The sequence below is a fragment of the Caloenas nicobarica genome, chromosome 1 (assembly GCF_036013445.1).
Source record: "Caloenas nicobarica isolate bCalNic1 chromosome 1, bCalNic1.hap1, whole genome shotgun sequence".
Lineage (NCBI taxonomy): Eukaryota > Metazoa > Chordata > Aves > Columbiformes > Columbidae > Caloenas > Caloenas nicobarica.
In genome coordinates this window covers 213,156,925-213,177,234 of record NC_088245.1, presented here as the reverse complement: position 1 = coordinate 213,177,234, position 20,310 = coordinate 213,156,925, and the positions used below count along the sequence as shown (strand labels likewise).

The 20,310-nt window shown below is 47.8% G+C and overlaps 1 protein-coding gene across 1 annotated transcript in view; it reads left to right on the top strand.

Annotated features, from left to right (window-relative positions):
• The first annotated feature begins 16,337 nt into the window (after positions 1 to 16,337).
• UVRAG (UV radiation resistance associated) overlaps positions 16,338 to 20,310 on the top strand; it is a 100,106-nt gene continuing 96,133 nt past the window's right edge. The window contains exon 1 of the mRNA XM_065634478.1: positions 16,338 to 16,545. Within this exon, the coding sequence (XP_065490550.1) occupies positions 16,465 to 16,545 (81 nt within the window). The 5' untranslated portion in view covers positions 16,338 to 16,464. The remainder of the gene's footprint in view (positions 16,546 to 20,310) is intronic.

Below are 20,310 nucleotides of genomic sequence, written 5' to 3'. Positions count from 1 at the left end.
CTCAGCAACCTCCCCCCTCTCTGCCATTTATCTTGATATTAGGTGTATTTGCACTTCTCCAGTGCTTTAAGACCTCCCTGCCCTTCTCACATTATTCGTGATACGTGCAAGAGTCCTGATAACCCCGTCCATTCCTCTGCACAGGGCTTTGTGAGCACTTTCTAGTTTCAGTCATCTTGAACTCTTATATTTGCCCCTTCCTGACAGATGCATCTCTCCTTTCTGGCTGGGAGTGGGCTCATAAACTTGCCTGTTAAAAAGGGAAGAAAAGTAGCTATTGTGGCTTTAAATGCATTTTTGTACCTGTTTGTGTCTCCTTGCAGCATTCAAGAAGGGAATTTCCACTGTCACAGAATCACACAGAATCACACAGAATCACAGGATGTCAGGGATTGGAAGGGACCTCAAAAGCTCACCCAGTGCAATCCCCCCGCCGGAGCAGGAACACCCAGATGAGGTTACACAGGAAGGTGTCCAGGCGGGTTGGAATGTCTGCAGAGAAGGAGACTCCACAACCTCCCTGGGCAGCCTGGGCCAGGCTCTGGCACCCTCACTGAGAAGAAGTTTCTTCTCATATGTAAGTGGAACCTCCTGTGTTCCAGTTTGTACCCATTGCCCCTTGTCCTATCATTGGTTGTCACCGAGAAGAGCCTGGCTCCATCCTCCTGACACTCACCCTTTATATATTTATAAACATTAATGAGGTCTCCCCTCAGTCTCCTCTTCTCCAGCTCCAGAGCCCCAGCTCCTCAGCCTTTCCTCACACGGGAGATGCTCCACTCCCTGCAGCATCTTCGTGGCTGCGCTGGACTCCCTCCAGCAGTTCCCTGTCCTTCTGGAACTGAAGGGCCCAGAACTGGACACAATATTCCAGATGAGGTCTCACCAGGGCAGAGTAGAGGGGCAGGAGAACCTCTCTCAACCTACTGCCCACCCCAATTCTAATCCCCCCCAGGTCCCATTGGCCTTCCTGGCCACAAGGACACAGTGCTGGCTCATGGTCACCCTGCTGTCCCCAGGACCCCCAGGTCCCTTTCCTCTACACTGCTCTCTAATAGGTCATTCCCCAACCTATACTGGAACCTGGGGTTGTTCCTGCCCAGATGCAAGACTCTACACTTGCCCTTGTTATATTTCATTGAATTTTTCCCTGCCCAACTCTCCAGCCTGTCCAGCTCTCTGGATGGCAGCACAGCCTTCAGATGCCAGCCACCCCTCCCAGTTTGGTGTCATCAGCAAACTTGCTGACAGTGCACTCTATTCCCTCATCCAAGTTGTTGATGAATATATTGAACAGTACTGGTCCCAGTACCAACCCCTGAGGGGCTCCACTAGATATAGACCTCCAACTGGACTCTGCCCCACTGACCACGACTCTCTGGCTTCTTTCTTTCAGCCAGTTCACAGTCCACCTCACTACCCAATCGCCTAGACCACACTTCCTTGGTTTAGCAGCGAGGATGCTGTGGGAGACTGTGTCAAATGCTTTACTGAGGTCAAGGTCCTCTCTTCTTCCTCATGCATTTACATAGTTTCTGTCTTATTTTGTCCCCTTTGCCTCAAATCAGACCTCTCCTTGCAGCAAACAGGACGGTAGTAAAAAGGTGCATGATTAATTTCATGGAAAAATCACAGCAGTCGGGCTCAATGATTTATTCCTTCCTTGACTGCCAGCCATAGGTCATCCTGAGCATGTTACATGGATTCACTTAGCTTTTTTTTTTTTCCTATCTGCAAAGCAGGGCAGCAACATTTTCCACAGCACCAGCATTTCATGAGGTGGGAGGTCAACAGTTTTGCTTTGAGACCCTCGTTAATTCAAGTAGTAAGAGCACGATAGTGCCATTTGTAGTGCATACACAGGTTTTTTTGATTCAGTCTGGAAGCAGAGCAGTGTCTAATAAAAGAGGTGGAAAAAAAGAAAAAGAGAGGACATGCTGCCCTCATGAGGTGCCTGCCTGTAATTCCATGAAAAAGAAAAAAAATATATATATGTTTTGGGGAAATGCCAGGCAGCAGTGCCGAGAGACCACTAACCCAGAGTGGAATGGCCTTGAACGACAAGGAGGCACAGAGTAGAAATGGATGCATTACCCTCTGGGTAAATATTTTGTCAATTTAGCCTGAGCAGCGGTACCACGTGGAATAACAAATGAATTTCTACCGTGCAAATCCTTTGAGCTTCGTGTTGTAAAATGATCCTCGAGAAAATGGTGCTATTTGGCAACAGCTCAGTTAAATGAGGTTTTCATCTTAAAGGAAAATCCTGACCATCACAAAAATGGGCAATTTTCTACCTGCTTCTGCCAGGGGTTCAAGGGACCACCTTCTGCAGCTGGAAGGGTTGGAAGGAAAATGCTGATGCGGAGCTTCCTCTACTCTGCTTTGTGGTTATCTTTTCTTCTTCTGGACTGGGGGACTTGGGGATGTTTTATCAGGTTATAAAAGGCTATAACAGAAGCTTGGTGGGAATTCAAACTCCATCCATGATCATTTACTTTTTCCCTGGTTTCTCCCAGAAATGATCCACCCTGGATAGCTGATCACACATCGAGAGGTTTTCATCAAATTGTTCCTGGCTTTGCTCTCTGCTTTCTGTTGGTTTTTTGATTGAAGTCACACAGTGCAGCATGGTCCTCCCATCGTGTTTGACTGAGCCAAATAGTAGTTCCTGTGCCAAGATCTCATATTCACATTGCGTGGAATCCCCAAAACACTCTGATTCTTGGTTTCTCAATACAAATATTCCTGTATCATAAACTTATCCAAATCAGACATCGGAACTGGACTGACATTTCACAGAATCACAGAATGTTAGGAATTGGAAGGAACCTCGAAAGATCATCTAGTCAAATCCCTCTGCCAGAGCAGGAACACCTAGGTGAGGTTACACAGGAAGGCGTCTGGGCAGGTTTTGAATATCTCCAGAGAAGGAGACTCCACAACCTCCCTGGGCAGCCTGTTCCAGTGTCTGTCACCCTCACTGGGTGGAAGTTTCTTCTCATATTTAAGTGGAACCTCTTGTGTTCCAGTTTGAACCCATTATCCCTTGTCTTACTGTTGGCTGTCACTGAGAAGAGCCTGGCTCCATCCTCGTGAAACCCACCCTTTATATATTTAAAAACATTAATGAGGTCACCCCTCAGTCTCCTCTTCTCCAAGCTAAAGAGCCCCAGCTCCCTCAGTCTTTCCTCACACGGGAGATGCTCCACTCCCTTCAGCATCTTTGTGGCTCTGCGCTGGACTCTCTCCAGCAGTTCCCTGTCCTTCTGGAACTGAGGGGCCCAGAACTGGACACAAGATTCCAGATGTGGTCTCACCAGGGCAGAGTAGAGGGGCAGAAGAACCTCTCTCAACCTACTGCCCACCCCAATTCTAATCCCCCCCAGGTCCCATTGGCCTTCCTGGCCACAAGGGCACAGTGCTGGCTCATGGTCACCCTGCTGTCCCCAGGACCCCCAGGTCCCTTTCCCCTACACTGCTCTCTAATAGGTCATTCCCCAACCTATACTGGAACCTGGGGTTTTTCCTGCCCAGAGGTAAGACTCTACATTTTCCCTTGTCATATTTCATTGAATTTTTCCCTGCCCAACTCTCCAGCCTGTCCAGATCTCGCTGGATGGCAGCACAGCCTTCAGATGCCAGCCACCCCTCCCAGTTTGGTGTCATTAGCAAACTTGCTGACAGTGCACTCTATTCCCTCATCCAAGTCGTTGATGAATATATTGAATAATACTGGTCCCAGTACCGACCCTTGAGGCACTCCACTAGATACAGGCCTCCAACCAGACTCTGCCCCATTGACCACGACTCTCTGGCTTCTTTCCTTCAGCCAGTTTGTGGTCCACCTCACTACCCGATCGTCCAGTCCACACTTCCTCAGTTTAGCTGTGAGGATGCTGTGGGAGACGGTGTCAAATGCTTTGCTGAAGTCAAGGTAGACCACATCCACTGCTCTGCCATCATCAATCCACCTGATTATGTCTTCATAAAAGGCTATGAGGTTGGTCAAGCATGACTTCCCCTTGGTGAAGCCATGTTGACTGCCCCTGATGACCCTCTTATCCTCGATATGTCTTAAGATGGCACCAAGGATAAGGTGTTCCATCACTTTCCCAGGGATGGAGGTGAGGCTGACCGGTCTATAGTTGCCCAGGTCCTCCTTCTTACCCTTTTTGAAGACTGGAGTGACATTTGCTTTCCTCCAGTCCTCAGGCACCTCTCCTGTTTCCCAAGACTTGGCAAAGATGATGGAGAGTGGCCCAGCAATGACTTCAGCCAGCTCCCTCAGCACCCGCGGGTGCATCCCATCTGGACCCATGGATTTATGGATGTCCAGATTGCTTAATTGCTCCCTAACCCAGTTCTCATCAACCAAGGCAAACTCCTCCATTGCCCTGCCTTCCTCTGGGGCCTCAGGGGTACGGGGCTCCTCAGGACAGCCTCTGGCAGAGTAGACAGAGACAAAGAAGGCATTCAGTAATTCTGCCTTCTCTGTATCTTCTGTCACCAGGGCACCCACCCCATTCATCAGTGGGCCTACATTGCCTCTGGTGTTAGTTTTATCTGCCATGTATTTGAAGAAGCTCTTTCTGTTGTCCTTGACCCCTCTTGCCAGGTTTAACTCTAAGGAGGCCTTAGCTTTCCTAGTTGCCTCCCTACATTCTCTGACAACAGCCTTATATTCTTCCCAAGTGGCCAGCCCCTCCTTCCATGATTTGTAAACCCTCCTCTTCCACTTGAGTTTGCCCAGCAGTTCCCTGTTTAACCACGCAGGTCTCCTGGCTCCCCTCCTTGACTTCCTACGTGTCGGGATGCACTGATCTTGAGCTTGGTAGAAGCAGTCCCTGAAAGTTAACCAACTATCTTGGGCCCCTTTACCTTCAAGCAGCCTTGCCCACGGGATTTCCTCCAGCAATTGTTTGAAAAGGCCAAAGTCGGCCCTGCTGAAGTCCAGGGTTGCAATTCTGCTCGGTATTCTGCTCCCATCACATGAGATCCTGAACTCCACCATTTCATGGTCGCTGCAACCAAGGCAGCCCTCAACCTTCACTGCTTCAACCAGACCCTCCTTGTTAGCGAGGACGAGATCCAGCAGCGCACCTCTTCTAGTCGGCTCCTCCACCATTTGCATCAGAAAGTTATCGTCAATGCACTGGAGGAACCTCCTAGACTGAGGCTGGCTGGCTGAGTAGTCCTTCCAGCAAACATCAGGGTAGTTAAAATCCCCCATAACAACCAGAGCCTGTGACTGTGAGGCCACGCTCAGCTGCCCATAGAAGGCCTCATCAACATCCTCACCCTGATCTGGTGGCCTGTGATAGACTCCCACAACAGTGTCACCCCTGCCAGCCTGCCCCTTAATTCTCACCCACAGACTCTCAACTCGCTCCTCAACCGCACCTGGACAGTACTCTATACATTGCAGTTGCTCTCTCACATAAAGAACAACTCCACCACCACGCTTGGCTGGCATGTCTTTCCTGAAAAGGACACAGCCATCCATGACCACATTCCAGTCATGTGAGCTGTCCCACCATGTCTCTGTAATTGCCACCAGATCATAATTTATTTCTATTCTCATGCCCTGAGAACATGAGTTTGGGGAAACTAGGTCAGATCTCCAAATCTTGAGTTCTCTGACTGGAGTTTACCATAGACACCAACAGCTGTTACCAAGCTGATGCCAGTTTTCTCTACCATCAGATGAGCTTTTCCACCTCAAGCCCCTAATTCCCACAGAACATGAAGAGCCATGGACCTCCATCCATCCTGACCACGAGTTTATTCCTGACCAAATGAATCATAGAATCATTTTGGTTGTAAAAAACCTTTAAGATTACCAAGTCCAACCATTAACCCAGCACCGTGAAGCCCACCACTACCCCATGTCCCTGAGAACCTCATCTCCACGTCTGTCCAACCCCTCCAGGGACGGTGACTCCAGCACTGCCCTGGGCAGCCTGTTCCAATGCCCCACAGCCCTTTGGGGAAGAAATTGTTCCCCAGATCCAACCTCAACCTCCCCTGGCGCAACTTGAGGCCGTTTCCTCTGGTCCTGGCGCTTGTTCCTGGGGAGCAGAGCCCGACCCCCCCTGGCTCCAAGCTCCTTTCAGGCAGGTCAGAGATCAGAAGGTCTCCCCTCAGCTCCTGTTCTCCAGCTGAACCCCCAGCTCCCTCAGCCGCTCCCATCACACTTGTGCCCCAGACCCTGGGCTGTCAAATGTTTTAAACACGTCTTATTCAATAACAACAAGAGCATTAGGAAGAAGCATGTAGCTCTGCCGTATAACCCGTTGGAGGTAGTGGTTGGCAGATATCTCATCAAATAGTTGTGCAGCAACAGCAACCATAATACCCATCCATTCTCCCTTCTTGTCACATCAGAGGACCTGAATGTCCCTTCCAACTCATTCTTTCTAAGTGGATGTATAGGTTTTGTTAGTGAAGGGTCAGTCAAAATATTATGACCTAAAAATGATACCTAAACATCAAGAAAGTCTTGATGGTTTGATATAATGGCATTATATTTTCCTGGAGGTGCTTGTAGCTGAGTACAAGGTTTTGGTGCAAATGCTGTCCTGGGGAGGTTTCACAGCCAGTGGGCTTCCAGTCAATGTGGATATTGATTTTTTTTTTTAATCTTTATGTATGCTTAGCTTTTGTACCCATTAACAGAACATCCTGCAGAGACTTTCCATTCAAAGGGCCTTAAAGACCTCTAGAAATATTTGCTTTGCCCATTGGTGAAATGCAACCACCTCTGTGGTGGAAAGCACAACCATTACACATCAGATGATGTGGGGAAATCAAAATACCACAGTTGCAAGATGAAAATGGAGGTACAGTAAAGAGAGGGATTTTAATTCAACAGAATTCAGAGTTAAATTTCCTTCAGTTACTTCTGGCAATGTGGCAGGGAGTATTTCATGACCATAACTAAATAGGAGCTTAGAGTTTTTGCATCTTTTTGCACCCATTGTAGTACAGAGGGTGTTAGTCTCTTCTCCCAAGTAGGAAGCCATAGGATGAGAGGAAACGGCCTCAAGTTGTGCCAGCAAAGATCGAGGTTGGATCTTGGGACAATTTCTTCCCGGAAAGGGCTGTCGGGCATTGGAACAGGCTGCCCAGGGCAGTGGTGGAGTCACCATCCCTGGAGGGGTTGATGTGGAGATGAGGTTCTCAGGGACATGGGGTAGTGCCAGGGTTGGGATAACAGTTGGACTCGATGATCTTAAAGAGCTCTTCCAATCAAAATGATTCTACAATTCTATGATCTTGCTTGGAAGACAGTCCTTGCAGCAACTTGCAGACCCAGTGGTGAACCACCAGCTTTTGCCCTTCATATGTGGTCCACTGAAATAAAAAGAAAAACATCTCCTGGTTGATTTACATGGGCTTTCAATGCAGTCTCCAGTGTGAGCGAGTGACTGGTGGCGACCACTTTGAGGTGGGTGGATGTGATGGATTCCATGTGCTAAAAGGTCACTGGGCTGCTTTGGCCTGGATGGTCCTGTGCAGATTCAGTGGCTCATGAGCAAGCAGAAAGCTGTATCTGGTTTAATTCCTCTGACATAAAGGTTGCGTCAGTGGCTGATCTGAGGTTGTATTATAGAATTATGTTCAGAGCAAATGTGTTGCTTGTTGTCAGTTCCTTCTCCATAGCAATCGCTTGTCTTCCTTTGAAGCCAGATACATCAAAAGTTTATATTAAAGAATAATGATCTCAAGGGAAAATAGCATTTGAGCTATTTCCGTGCCATACACTTAAGCTATCTGAGGCTAACACTTCAGCTTGATGTATGATCCCGTAACAGTTTTTCTAATTTCTTTTCCAACTCCTATAATGAAAAAAACAAGCAAACAAACAAACAACCAAACCAACCAACCAACAACAACCAAAACAACAAAGAAGATACAGACATTTTTTCATCAGTCCAAGTACCAACATTGACAGCAGACAGAGCGTGTATGTTAGGACAGCGAGTTTCAGAGATGTCCTATTTTTGTCAGCACACCCCTAGGATAGGCCCAAGAAAGATCAATACTGTGGTACATAAGCTAAAACCTGTAACATTTATATCTGATGTAATCCCAAAGCAGTGAGTACTGATATGGCTTTCTCCTATAACCAGCTGAAAACTCTGGGAAAAAAATATTGGAAAATACTATTCCTTATCCCACGCTGATTAATCCTTCATTTATTTTTTTTTCCCCTGCACTGCCTTTTAGTTCATTGTCTACATGGTTAAATAAATCAGTTCAGCTGCCTCTGTTCACTTACAAAGAACATTCGGTAATCATGCATATTTGTAGAGCATCTTCCATTCTACAGCACATTTCATGACTGGGTGTTCTGCTTTTAATCTGATCCAAAATAACATTTTCCAACTATTGTAAGGGCAATTCAGAGAGTAAACCAGCACCTTGCCAAGCCTAATTAAGCAGGATGCAAGCAATCCCTCACTCAAAGCTCATAAATAGTCCCCAAAAAGCCAAAACCTCCTGTGTTTAATGCAGAAGTGTCCCTGAATAAGCACAACGGGGTCTCATGGATCTCATCCCAAATTCCATTTCCAGGAGGCTGTTTTAAAATGTCTTCATCCCAAACTCTCTAGGCCTGATTCTGCCTCATTTGTGAAACCTTGGAAGATCACAGCGCAGCTACACGTGGCAGCAATTCTTTTTTACCGCACTCAAAACATGAGGCATCAAGAAATGGCTCGTGTTGTTTCCAAATCTTTTTGTGGGGTTCTTTGAGCATTTATTGAACTTGTTAGACTTTTTTTTTTTTTTTTTAATGGTAAAAGCTTTTCTTTATGGCCACAGCGATGAGGTAATAACATCCTTCTGAAGGCAGTTTTTACAATCCCCTGCTGCCTGACCCCCCTCCGGCTCCTTTGGACAATAAGCTTTTGTTTGGATTTTTCAACAAGCTAATTCAAACAGCTTCTAAACTAATTGGCAACTCTCTCACAGGAGTAAACATGCTGAAATGCCTTTTCCAAACAAAAAAAAAATCAAGTTCACGTACTCAGGTTACACTCTAACCGGTGGGTGAGATTCCTGTAGCAAAACTGAGCCCAAATTTGCCAAATCTAAGATCCACGCATCCATCATTCCCTGAAAACAAAGCAAATAGCAACAGGTTTTAAAGGTAGCAGGGAAAAAAATGAATTTACCATTAAAGAAAAACTTTCTAGCATAGTTAAGAAGGTTGGAACAGATTAATTCCATCACAGGTTGGTGAAAAAAAGTGTCGCAGGGCTAATTCAGGTGAAACTACTGCTGTGGCATTTGTCACTGAAATGAGTTACATCACGATGTCTTGGCCATTTGGTGAACCTCATCTCAAACCAGCATGACTTGATGGCTATATGAGTCATCAACTTGATCAAAAACTTCATCAAACCCCCTCCCAAAATGCTTAAATTTAATCTGTCAACTTCAGTAGATTTGAGCTCAGCCTATCTTGGTCGGATGACTTCAGTCTACCAACATGTTTCTCAAGCTACTCAGAAAAACCAGCGAAACAAACAACACCCTTTCCCCCAAACCACAGCGTTTTAGTAAATTGAAGGCTTCAAAGAAATAATACACACGTGGTTTGAAAGCAATATGGTTTAAAGCAATAAGTGTTTTCCCAGAAATTAGGTTTGTTTTATGGGCTGTTGCTACATATTTTGTAATTGTGCCGTGAAGGCTCTGACAGGGGAAAAGCCCAGGTGCCAAATGCTAAAGTCCACATAGCAAAAAGACAGTGCATAAAGAAGTTACCAAAATTACCAGCTTCTTGTACCACCGAGTCAGTATGGGAATAAGGCTGGTTTGTAAATGTTGATGTAGGGATCACCTTGTTCTGAGATAGTGCTGCTGTTCTCCTTCATGAATCTATCTCATTTAAAATAATTTTTTTCAATATTTTATTTAAAATATATATTTCAAACATATATTTGAGTCTGAGAATGAAGTTTTTCTATTAAAATAATAGCTATTTTAAGCACAAGGATAATAATAGATATTCTAAGCATCACTTGCACTCCAAAGCACCAGGAATCCCCTTCCACGTCCTCCGTGGAAATTGTCTCTAATGGTTGTGAGCTGACTTGAAGATGTCTTCTACTGAACGGGGATCTTCTCTCTGCATATAATTTGACCAGGACAGCTTGATGGTTTGTCAAATATACAATGAAATCTCTCTTTCTGAGGAAGGGTTTATGTATATAGGGATATTCAGGAAACATCATTTAAATCAATTTTTAAAAATTATGCAGCTACAGCAATAGTGAAATGTAAACACTGGCCAATTTACTTGCAAATCAATAAACTCCGCTTGGAGTTTAATGTGGTATAACTTGAGCACACGTTTTTAGCATTTTTCTGAATATCTTCGTGTAGACCAGCACTTTTACAGTACCAGCTTATCTCTTAATATCTCTTCAGCTGAGGCTCAACAGGTGTATATTGCTTTTAATCCAAAGCCAAAGGCCTTTATAACAAAAAGATGTGACCTTTATTATGCTTTTTACTATCAGCCTCTGATATATGGCACAGAGATGACTAGAAGGTCTTAAGTAGCCGCTCAGAAACACCGTAGACAAAAATGGGTCCAGGGTTTAGCACCCATAAACCCAGTCTCTTCTGTCAGTCTCTGCTGCTTGAGCTTGATCTCTACAAAGGCAAAGCTAAATAAGCTCTTTTAACCACACATCTGTGGCTGTAAATTGCGTTATTTAATAGGCATTCAGTGGCAAAACTTAAGCTTTTCCCTCTTCTTTAAATAGCTCAAACCCATGAAGTATTTTGCTCTGCACTTGGAATCCTTTCATCCATCCCTGAAGCACGTTTGCTCATTTAAGTGATTTTGCCATGATCTCATACCCCAATAAGAAGCATATTTGACCCGATCTATGGCAGAAATAGGAATTACTGTTAGCCACAGGGTCACTGCTTCCTTTCCCAAAGATTCTAGCAGGCAGTATCTCTCCACCATGTGTCATTTGAAGGGACACTAGCCCATGGGTCTCAAATTCAGTGCAGCCAAGCAAGAGGAACAGTGATACAGTAGTGCTCCAAGAAATGGCACTTAAGTTTTCAAATGGCATTTCTGACAGTTCCTGAGTGCTATTTCAAGCAGATTTCTCCAGATGGTTTTTGAAAATGTGCTTTATTCTTCAAGATGGTTTACCGTACTTTGTTAAAATTGCATTTTGAAATTCCGTTAGTAATAATTTAAATTCTTTTCTGGCTTTACTTTCCACTAAAGAATGTCCGGAAGAAACTACTTCTGGCTTTCCATAAGGTCAAAGTGAGGAGCTGCTGGTGTGAGTTTAGACCACATGTGAACACAAGATATGCTCAGTAATCAGAAAATGTTTTTGAAAACCTTTTTTCCTGTTTTCCAGTTGGATTCACGTGAAGAAAACTGAAGATCATAGAATCACAGAATCACAGAAAGGTTTGGGTCAGAAGAGACCTTAAAGACCATCCAGTGTCCCCCTGCCATGAGCAGGGACATCTGCACCAGCTCAGGCTGCTCAGAGCCCCGTCCAGCCTGGCCTGGGATGTCTCCAGGGATGGTTCAGCCACCACCTCTCTGGCCAACCTGGGACAGGCTCTCACCACCCTCAGGGCCAACAATTTCTCCCTCATGTCTGGCCTGAATCTCCCTCCTTTAGTTTAAAACCATCACACCTTGTCCTGTCACACCTAAAAAGCCTGTCCCCTTCTTTCTTCTTGGACCCTTTTAAGTCCAGAAAGGCCACACTAAGGTCTCCCCAGAGCTTCTCTTCTCCAGCTGAACAGCCCAGCTCTCTCAGCCTGTCCTCCCAGCAGAGCTGTTCCAGCCTCGGGTCATTTCTGGGGCTCCTCTGGCCCCTCTCCAGCAGCTCCATGTGTGTCCTGTGCTGAGGACCCAGAGCTGGCCCAGCACTGCAGGGGGGTCTCCCCAGAGCGGAGCAGAGGGGCAGAATCCCCTCCCTCCACCTGCTGCTCACGCTGCTGGGGATGCAGCCCAGGACACGGGTGGATTTCTGGGCTGCAAGCGCACGTTGCCGGCTCATGGCCAATCCTTCACCTCCAGCACCCCCAGGTCCTTCTCCACAGGGCTGTTCTCAATACACTCATCCCCAACCTCTATTTGTGCTTGAGATCGCCCTGACCCACGTGCAGGACCTTGCACTTGGCCTTGCTGAACTTCACGAGGTTCTCACAAGCCCACCTCTCTAGCCATTCAAGGTCCCTCTGGATGGATCCCATAGAGCATCACCCACACCATCCAGCTTGGGCAGACGGGCAGGTCATGTCGGTGGGAACCCTGAGTGCAACTGCTGCAGCCACAGGAGTTTCATCTTGTATGATAATCAGCTGCAGGAATATCCACTGGGATGTAATAAAAGTCACGCTGTGATCTTCTGAACGATGCAGACAGATAACCCCAGCCTTTTTATGTGGTTAAAAATCTCACATGACGGTTTCCTAGGGCATCAGTAATTACATAGGGCCCTACACGATGCCGTATATACAGCTGAGATTGGCAACGCTGCTCCAGCATTTCTGCTCTGACTGTTCATAAATCAGGGATAAAAGAAGCCAGTCCTCCCCAGCTGCAGCCTGCAAATACTCTGGTTAAAATAATCTGCCAATCCTTATTCATTAACTCATTATTTTAAGCCCCAAAGGGATGATTGTTTGGTTTGAATTCAGGCAGAATCTGGGTTATTAGATGTCTCTCATAACGTTGAATGGTCTCTGTGGTGAGCTATGCGAAGAGATGGACTTAACCCCTCAAAGCTGATCAAAATCAAATGTGAAACTTATCCCTAAAAACTCCTCAATACCACCACGAGATGGTATCGTGTATAATGAGCATTTTTGTAATTCCCTTGCAAAAACCTTCTTATCACGCTAAGATAGCAAAAAGCAAAGGTAAGTCCGAATTTTAGAATATGAGGCTGAAACCTTAACTAGCATGACCTGGAAATCTACAGGGACTTCTTTGGTGCTATATCAGTTCCACTGCTATAAAATCGTTAATAAATTAACTTGGGATTTGGGGTCATATTTGAATTATCCTCTGGGGGAAATTTTGCTTTTTAGTCCCTGGATTATGGGTGAGATCTTCCAGTATACATTAGAGCAGCAAATTAAATGCAATCTCCATATATAGGGCAGGCGAGCAGTGATGTTAAGTAACTCATTTGACTCGTCTAAACACCAGTATTTTAAGAAAGTTTTGAGATAGTCACCTGCTCCTGTAGAAATGAAGAAAAATAGGAAAATCCTGCTACGGTAGTGTCATGTTGACTTAAAATTCACCAAATCAGCGTAAGTTGGTCAGAGAATAGTCACGTATCACCTGAGCATTGATTTTCTTTCTATTGTTAAATCCATTGATGTTTCGGGCAAACAAGCCATGGCATGTTCATGTTGCTTCCGTAAACTGTTTTTAGAGGTTTACCTCAGGAGTAACTCTATTCTTGTGTGCTGATCTTCTCTAGTTTTAGATATAATTCTGAGCTATAACTAGTTTGCTCAATAGAGGAAGCACATCTAAAGAGTTTCAAATTCATAAATGGTTGCCCAGAATCTGGATTTTAGGATCATTTTTGTCATTCCAAATGCATTTTTCACGCCTTGAATAAAGACCGGGCAAAAAACCCAAACAGATTTTGTTTTAAAAAGCAGGTTTTGATACTCTGGGGTGAAGATGGAAAGTTCAAAAGCAAGGAGAACATGCATTGTAATGAACCAGAAGCCAGGAGGTGAATCAAGCTGATATAACAGGTCTAAAATTACGACGTTTGAACCTCCTGGTCTCCACGATGTGGCTCAGAAGTCTGGACGATTGAAAATAGTGCCATTTGCTATTGAAAATACTGAAATAATCGGGGTTTTTTTCATCCGAATTAAAAAAATGAAAAGGCACTGGTTCCCAGAAGATCTTCCAGAATAATAAGGACAGTGCTTTGAAACAATTTTCCTGATTGGACACAGCAACATTCAGAACTCAAACACAACTCGACACTCATGGTGTCCAAAACTTAAGCTTGAGGTTTCAAATTTATTGGAGACCCGCACATAGAATCACACGGTTTGGTAAGAAAAGTCCACACCAACTTGTCACAATGAGGTGAAATGGGGAATTACCGCCTGCTAACCCAGGGAAAGAGTTTGTCAGCTCCATTTTCCGCTCCTAGGAAGCACTTTGGAGAAAGACAGACCATGGCGAGCGGCTGCAAGGGAAGAAGGATAGAAGGTGATGGTTTCTGCAAGGATGGCCATCAAACTCCAGTCAACTTGACTTTCTACTCCACTTCTCATGTTCTTCCTCTCATTTTTTTTTTAATTTTTAATGAGTTTGTGGTTGAATACCCAAGACCAAAATGCATGCTAAAGACAACACTGGTATAATGCACGTCAACACAGCATGAATATTGCAAAACCGTGAGTACTGTAGGTGAACGAAGGCTTGAGGTGCTTCCAGCGGGGAAGTTCTCTATGGTGTGGGACCTCCATGGGCTGAGCACAGGAGGACAGAAAGACAGGAGGAGAAGAGGACAAGGGGAGAGGAGGACAGGAGGACAGAAGGACAGGACTTTCCAGCACTACACGCCACACTCAACCCTTCCAGAGCCACCTGATCTGGTGGGAACAGGCATTTCCAGTGCCATGGCGCACACTGGGGAAAGACGTTCCCAGTACTGCTGCCGGGGCGGTGGAATGGGTGTTCCTGGCAGTGTTTTGGCACAGCCCTTGCCGGTCCCTGTCAGTGCGAAGGGGACGAGCGTCTCCAGCGTGGCCACCTACACCAGGCAAGGTGCCGTGGGCATGGGTGGCCCCAGAGGGGCACGGGGACAGGACTGGCCCTCCCGGTACTGCATGGTATGTGGGGATGGTGTCACTCTGGTGGGGATGGTCCTTCTGGCCAGGATGGATGTTGTCTGGGTGGGATGGAGGTAGGCACTGGGGGGATGGCTGTGTTGGGGCTCAGCGTGTGTTGGCATCAGGGTTGGCCTGATGTGAGGTGAGTTGGCACCATGTGGGGTGAGTTGGTGCCGTGTGGTGTGGGTTGGTGTGATGTGGGGTGGGTTGGCGTGATGTGGGGCAGGATGGCGTGATGTGGGGTGGGTTGGAGTGGTGTGGGGTGGGTTGGTGTGACGTTGAGTTTGTTGGCGGGATGTGGGACAAGTTGGTCTGTTGGGGGCAGGTTGGTGTCATGTGGCACAGGTGACGTGATGTGGGGTAGGTTGGGGTGACATGGGGCAGGTGACATGGTGTGGGGCAGGTTACATGGTGTGGGGCAGGTGACATGCTGTGGGGCAGGTTGGTGTGGTGTGGGGCAGGTTGGGGTGACATGGGGCAGGTTGGTGTCATGTGGGGCAGGTGACATGATGTGGGGCAGGTTGGTGTGGGGCAGGTCGGGGTGACATGGGGCAGGTTGGTGTCATGTGGGGCAGGTGACATGATGTGAGGCAGGTTGGTGTGGGGCAGGTCGGGGTGACATGGGGCAGGTTGGTGTCATGTGGGGCAGGTTGGTGTGGTGTGGGGCAGGTTGGGGTGACATGGGGCAGGTTGGTGTCATGTGGGGCAGGTTGGTGTGGTGTGGGGCAGGTTGGGGTGACATGGGGCAGGTTGGTGTCATGTGGGGCAGGCGACATGCTGTGGGGCAGGTTGGTGTGGTGTGGGGCAGGTGACATGATGTGGGGCAGGTTGGTGTGGTGTGGGGCAGGTTGGGGTGACATGGGGCAGGTTGGTGTCATGTGGGGCAGGTGACATGCTGTGGGGCAGGTGACATGCTGTAGGGCAGGTTGGTGTGGTGTGGGGCAAGTTGGGGTGATGTGGGGCAAACTGGTGTGGGGCAGGTGACATGATGTGGGGCTGGCTGGTGTGGTGTGGGGCAGCTGACACGATGTGGGTAGTTCGGCCCCGGCGGTCCCAGGCCGCTCCCCGTTGCCATGGCGACAGCCGCCCCCTGTCCCCCCCGCGCACCCGCCCAGCAAAATATTTTCGTCCCACCACGTGATAAAAACAGCTTCCCCCCCCAACACGTGACGGTAGACGACAGACGTCAATCAAAACCGCCTTCTTCCAATCATCTGCCGCTCCTTCGGCTGCCGTCCCTCCTTCCGGAAGTCGGCGCTCCAATCGGCGCCCGCTCCCGTCCCGACTGTTTGACAGACGCCGCGGAGAGGAGAGTTGATTGGCGTTCCTTTCACCCAGTCGCGTCTCAAGGACGCAGCCGCGCTCCCGCCTCGGTGCAGCGCGGACCAATGAGCGAGCGGAACGCCACTTCCCTCCCGCCCCCCGCCGGCCGCCCCCCAGCACTGCGGTAATATGGCTCCGTAGCGAGCGGCCGGGGCTGGTGCTGCTGCCGCCATTAACCCCTGGGTGCCCGGTACGGGGGGAGCGGCCCGCGGGGCTCATGCGCTGCAGCCGCTGCCCGGCCGTTGCCCTGCCGTGAGGATGAGCTCGGCCGCCGGCCCCGCCGCCTTACCCCCGGGCTCCGCCACCCGGGCCTTGCATGTGGAGCTGCCCTCGCAGCAGGTACGGCGGGACCTCGGGGGAGGGACGGGCCGGAGGCGGCCCCAGCTGGGGTGTGGGGGTGCTCCCTGAGTGGAGGGTGCCCTGAGGTGAAGGGGGATGCTCACTAAGGTGTGGGGTCCCCTGAGGTACAAGGGGGTGCTCCCTGAGATGTGGGGTGTCCTGAGGTAAAAGAAAGTGCTCACCGGGATGTGGGGTGTCCTGAGGTGAAGTGGGGGTGCTCACTGAGGTGTGGAGTCCCCTGAGGTAAAAGGGGGTTGCTCACTGAGATGTGGGGGTCCCCTGAAGTGAAGGGGGTGCTCTCTGGGCTGGAGGGTGCCCTGAGGTGAAGGGGGAGTGCTCACTGAGGTGTGGGGTCCCCTGAGGTAAAAGACGGGTGCTACCTGGGATGTGGAGGTACCCTGAGATGTGGGGATCCCCTGAGATGAAAGGGGGGGGGGGGATGGATCCTGAGGTCTGGGTGCCCTGAGATGAAGGCGGGTGTTCCCGGGGACGTGGAGGTGCCCAGAGGTGAAAAGTGTGGTGCTTCCTGAGGTAATGGGCCCTCCCTGGGATGTGGGGGTCCCCTGAAGTGAAGGGGGCTGTTCCCTGGGGGGAGGGTGCCCTGAGATGTGGGGTGTCCTGAGGTGAAGCGGGAGTGCTCACTGAGATGTGGGTGTCCCCTAAGGTGAAAGGGGGGTGCTGCTAGGGTTTGGAGAATGCCATGAGACGTGGGGTCCCCTGAGGTAAAAGAGGGGTGCTACCTGGGATGTGGAGGTGCCCTGAGATGTGGGGGTCCCCTGAGGTGAAGGTGGGGAGCACACTGAGGTATAGGTTGCCCCAACATGAAGGGGGGTGCTCACCGAGATATGGAGTGCCCTGAGATGTGGGGATCTCCTGAGGTGAAGGGGGGGGTGCTCACTGAGATGTGGGCATCCCCAGAGGTGAAGGGAGGTGCTCCCCGAGATGTGGGCATCCCCAGAGGTGAAGGGAGGTGCTCCCCAAGGTTTGGGCCCCCCTGTAGGTGAAGGTGTGGAGAAGTGCTCCCTAAAGTGTAATGGGGGGTTCTCTGGTATACAGGGATGCCCGAGGCAGAGTCCCTGAGGTGATGGAAGGGGGGTCCCTGAGGAAGGGGGTTTTAGCCCCCTTCTCTTGGGCTGGTAGGAAGATGAGAGGGCGAGGACCCTTTTCCATGGGGACAGGAGTCTGTACCTCTTTCATGCCAGCGCTGGAGAGTCAAGGGGGGGTTTCCTCTCCCCAGGAGGCTGCTCCTATGCCCACAGAGATGCTGGATGCAAACTGCAGCTGAGAGTCGCAGCGCAGATAACACCCAGATAAATCAGCTTTAAGCTTGGGTAACTAATGAGGTGGGAGCAGCTGGGGTGCCCTCTGCTCTCCTGCTGAATCGGGGCAGAGGATGAAACCTACGGTGAGTTCCGAACAGTGCTGAAATGTTCCCTCCCCATCACATCCTTCCTTCGGCTAACTCTGTTTTTCCTGTTTGCTGGTAGTTGGCTTTTGGTTTACTGGGCAACCGTCCCATGTTTTAATTTTGGAGAGTGTTAGAAGCGAGGTTAAGTGAGGAAGTCTAGGCTCTGCTGGAGGGTTTAGCAATCCGTATCAAACTAAGTCTGTGCCCTTTCCCCTCTTGCGTGCAGTGACTTTTATGGGTCTAGTCAGCTTAAGCAGTGTGAGGGAGTGGGGTGAATAATGGCTTAGCACAGGCGTGCTTTTCCATAGAAATTCTCTGAGATCTGAGTCTGCACGTGAAGTTTTAGTTCATTGCCTCAGTGCAGTCAATGTTATTAAGAAGTAGACAAGTGATCAGAGTTGAGCTACGTGCTTCCAGGTGTGAAAATGAGGAGTTCCTAGAGAAAAATCAATAGATGCCAACTTGAAATGAAGAGATAACTGCTCCTTGGATAAACACGATTTACCAGATGTCCACTTAGGGGCAAAGGGAGGGAATGGAGATGGCTCTTGGCCACCAGAGCTGTGCAAGTATTGACCCTAATCTGACAGCAAGTACTTTAAAATGTGGGCCTGTTCTATGTTAATGAACATGAACACGAGCACTGCTTTGAGTGAACTTTACAGGGAGCAGTGGATCATTCAGGAGATCAGGTATGGTCTTCTCTCTGCTGAATTTTTGGTTTTATTCTTTCCCAGGCTTATGCAAGAACCAAGTGAACGCTGCAGGGAGAAGCCTTAGTTATTAGTCATTGGACTTCATTTGTGAAAGTGACACCAAAACACAGTCATTTTTTCTAGGAGCAGACACTTTTGTAGGCGTCTTGAGGAACAGAAACTGAATCACTAGTTATGTTCCAGTCAAGTAAATATTTAGTTTAAGTTACGTAGGGTGGGCACTGAAGAAATGTTAATTGTAGCAAGTGTAAGTCTGGGGCAAACTCTGAGGTATTGTTTTGCTGTGTGCTCTGCAAATATAAGGACCATGTACTGAGGTATCTGTGTGCTGTGTCAGTGCTTGTAATCAAATCAAGAAGCTCTGTAACTACAGTCAGATACACTAATAACAAATCATCCTCTTTCGCTGTTTTATCTGAGCTTAAGTGTCTGTTACTGAAGTACAAGATACTTTGCCTTGAAGGGGCTGATCACCCTGGAGATATTTTACTGCAGAATCACAAAAAAGAACGAAAAGTCATTCCAGTCTATTGTACCACTTCTGTAATGCAAAAAATCTGGCTGATCTGAGTGTGGTGCTACATAATGCAAGGTAATTGTTTGCTACCTGCCAGCAGAGAAATCAGCTTCGTGATTTGTTTTAGTAGGCAGTTTTCTCTAGAACACCCAATGCTGCATTTTTTGACTATAAGGATGAGAGTAAGATGGTCTGAGTCGCAGCTATAAACCTCCCCAAAGACCAAATTCTCAAATGTGAACTTAAGGTGAGTGCTTTTAATGACTGAAGTGACTTTTTAAGGACTGTAATTTGGGTTTAGTCTAGATTTAATTGTGCCAGTGAAATTCATATTGACTAGAAGACAAAGTTCCTGCTACTGACACATTTGCAGGAGCGAAAAGTCATGTCCCAAACCTTTTGCCGGTGTGACCACACTTGTGTCAGACTGACTAACCTATTTTTTAACTTGTTCGTTGGTGACAGGATGACCTGGCCTAAGAATGCCTTTTGCTATTTGATTCTGCCTTTTAAGTAGGAGAAATAGAGGATATGGTTGTAGATAAATGCATCTGGTTAAGCATAAAATTCCAATTTGTATCCCTAAGTAATTGTGCCAGACTGTCATTTTCTTTTGCTGGAAGAGCAAGTCTAACAGAACTGAAAATGTGTCATGAAATAATTACACTTTAAAAGCAGAGATTCTTTGGTATTATCTCTTTCTAGTTGCTTGATGCAAGAAAGCCAGGAGTGTCATGATAACTTAGTGATTTCTAAATGCTCAAAACTTCTCAGTCTTGTCATTATAAGCAGTTCAAAGCGATGGGGGGGTTGGGGAGGCCAAACCTTTCAGACTCTCATATTCCAGATGGAAGGGGTTGGGCAAAAAAATGCCATTTTAACAGACAGAGCCAGTCATGCTGCAGTCAAATGATCTTTTCAATGTTCCTGTGCTGATTGTCATGCGTGGTTCTCTAGAGACAGAAAAGCACATCTTTGTGTGCTCCAAAACCAGCGCCTCCAGCAAACTTTTCCTTCGTGCTGAAATTGAGAAGCTTTTACTATCAATTCCAATATGAGACAGAAGCTTTTGATGAACTGTGAGACAGTGTTTGAAGCTTGAACTTGAACTGCAGTACAAACAG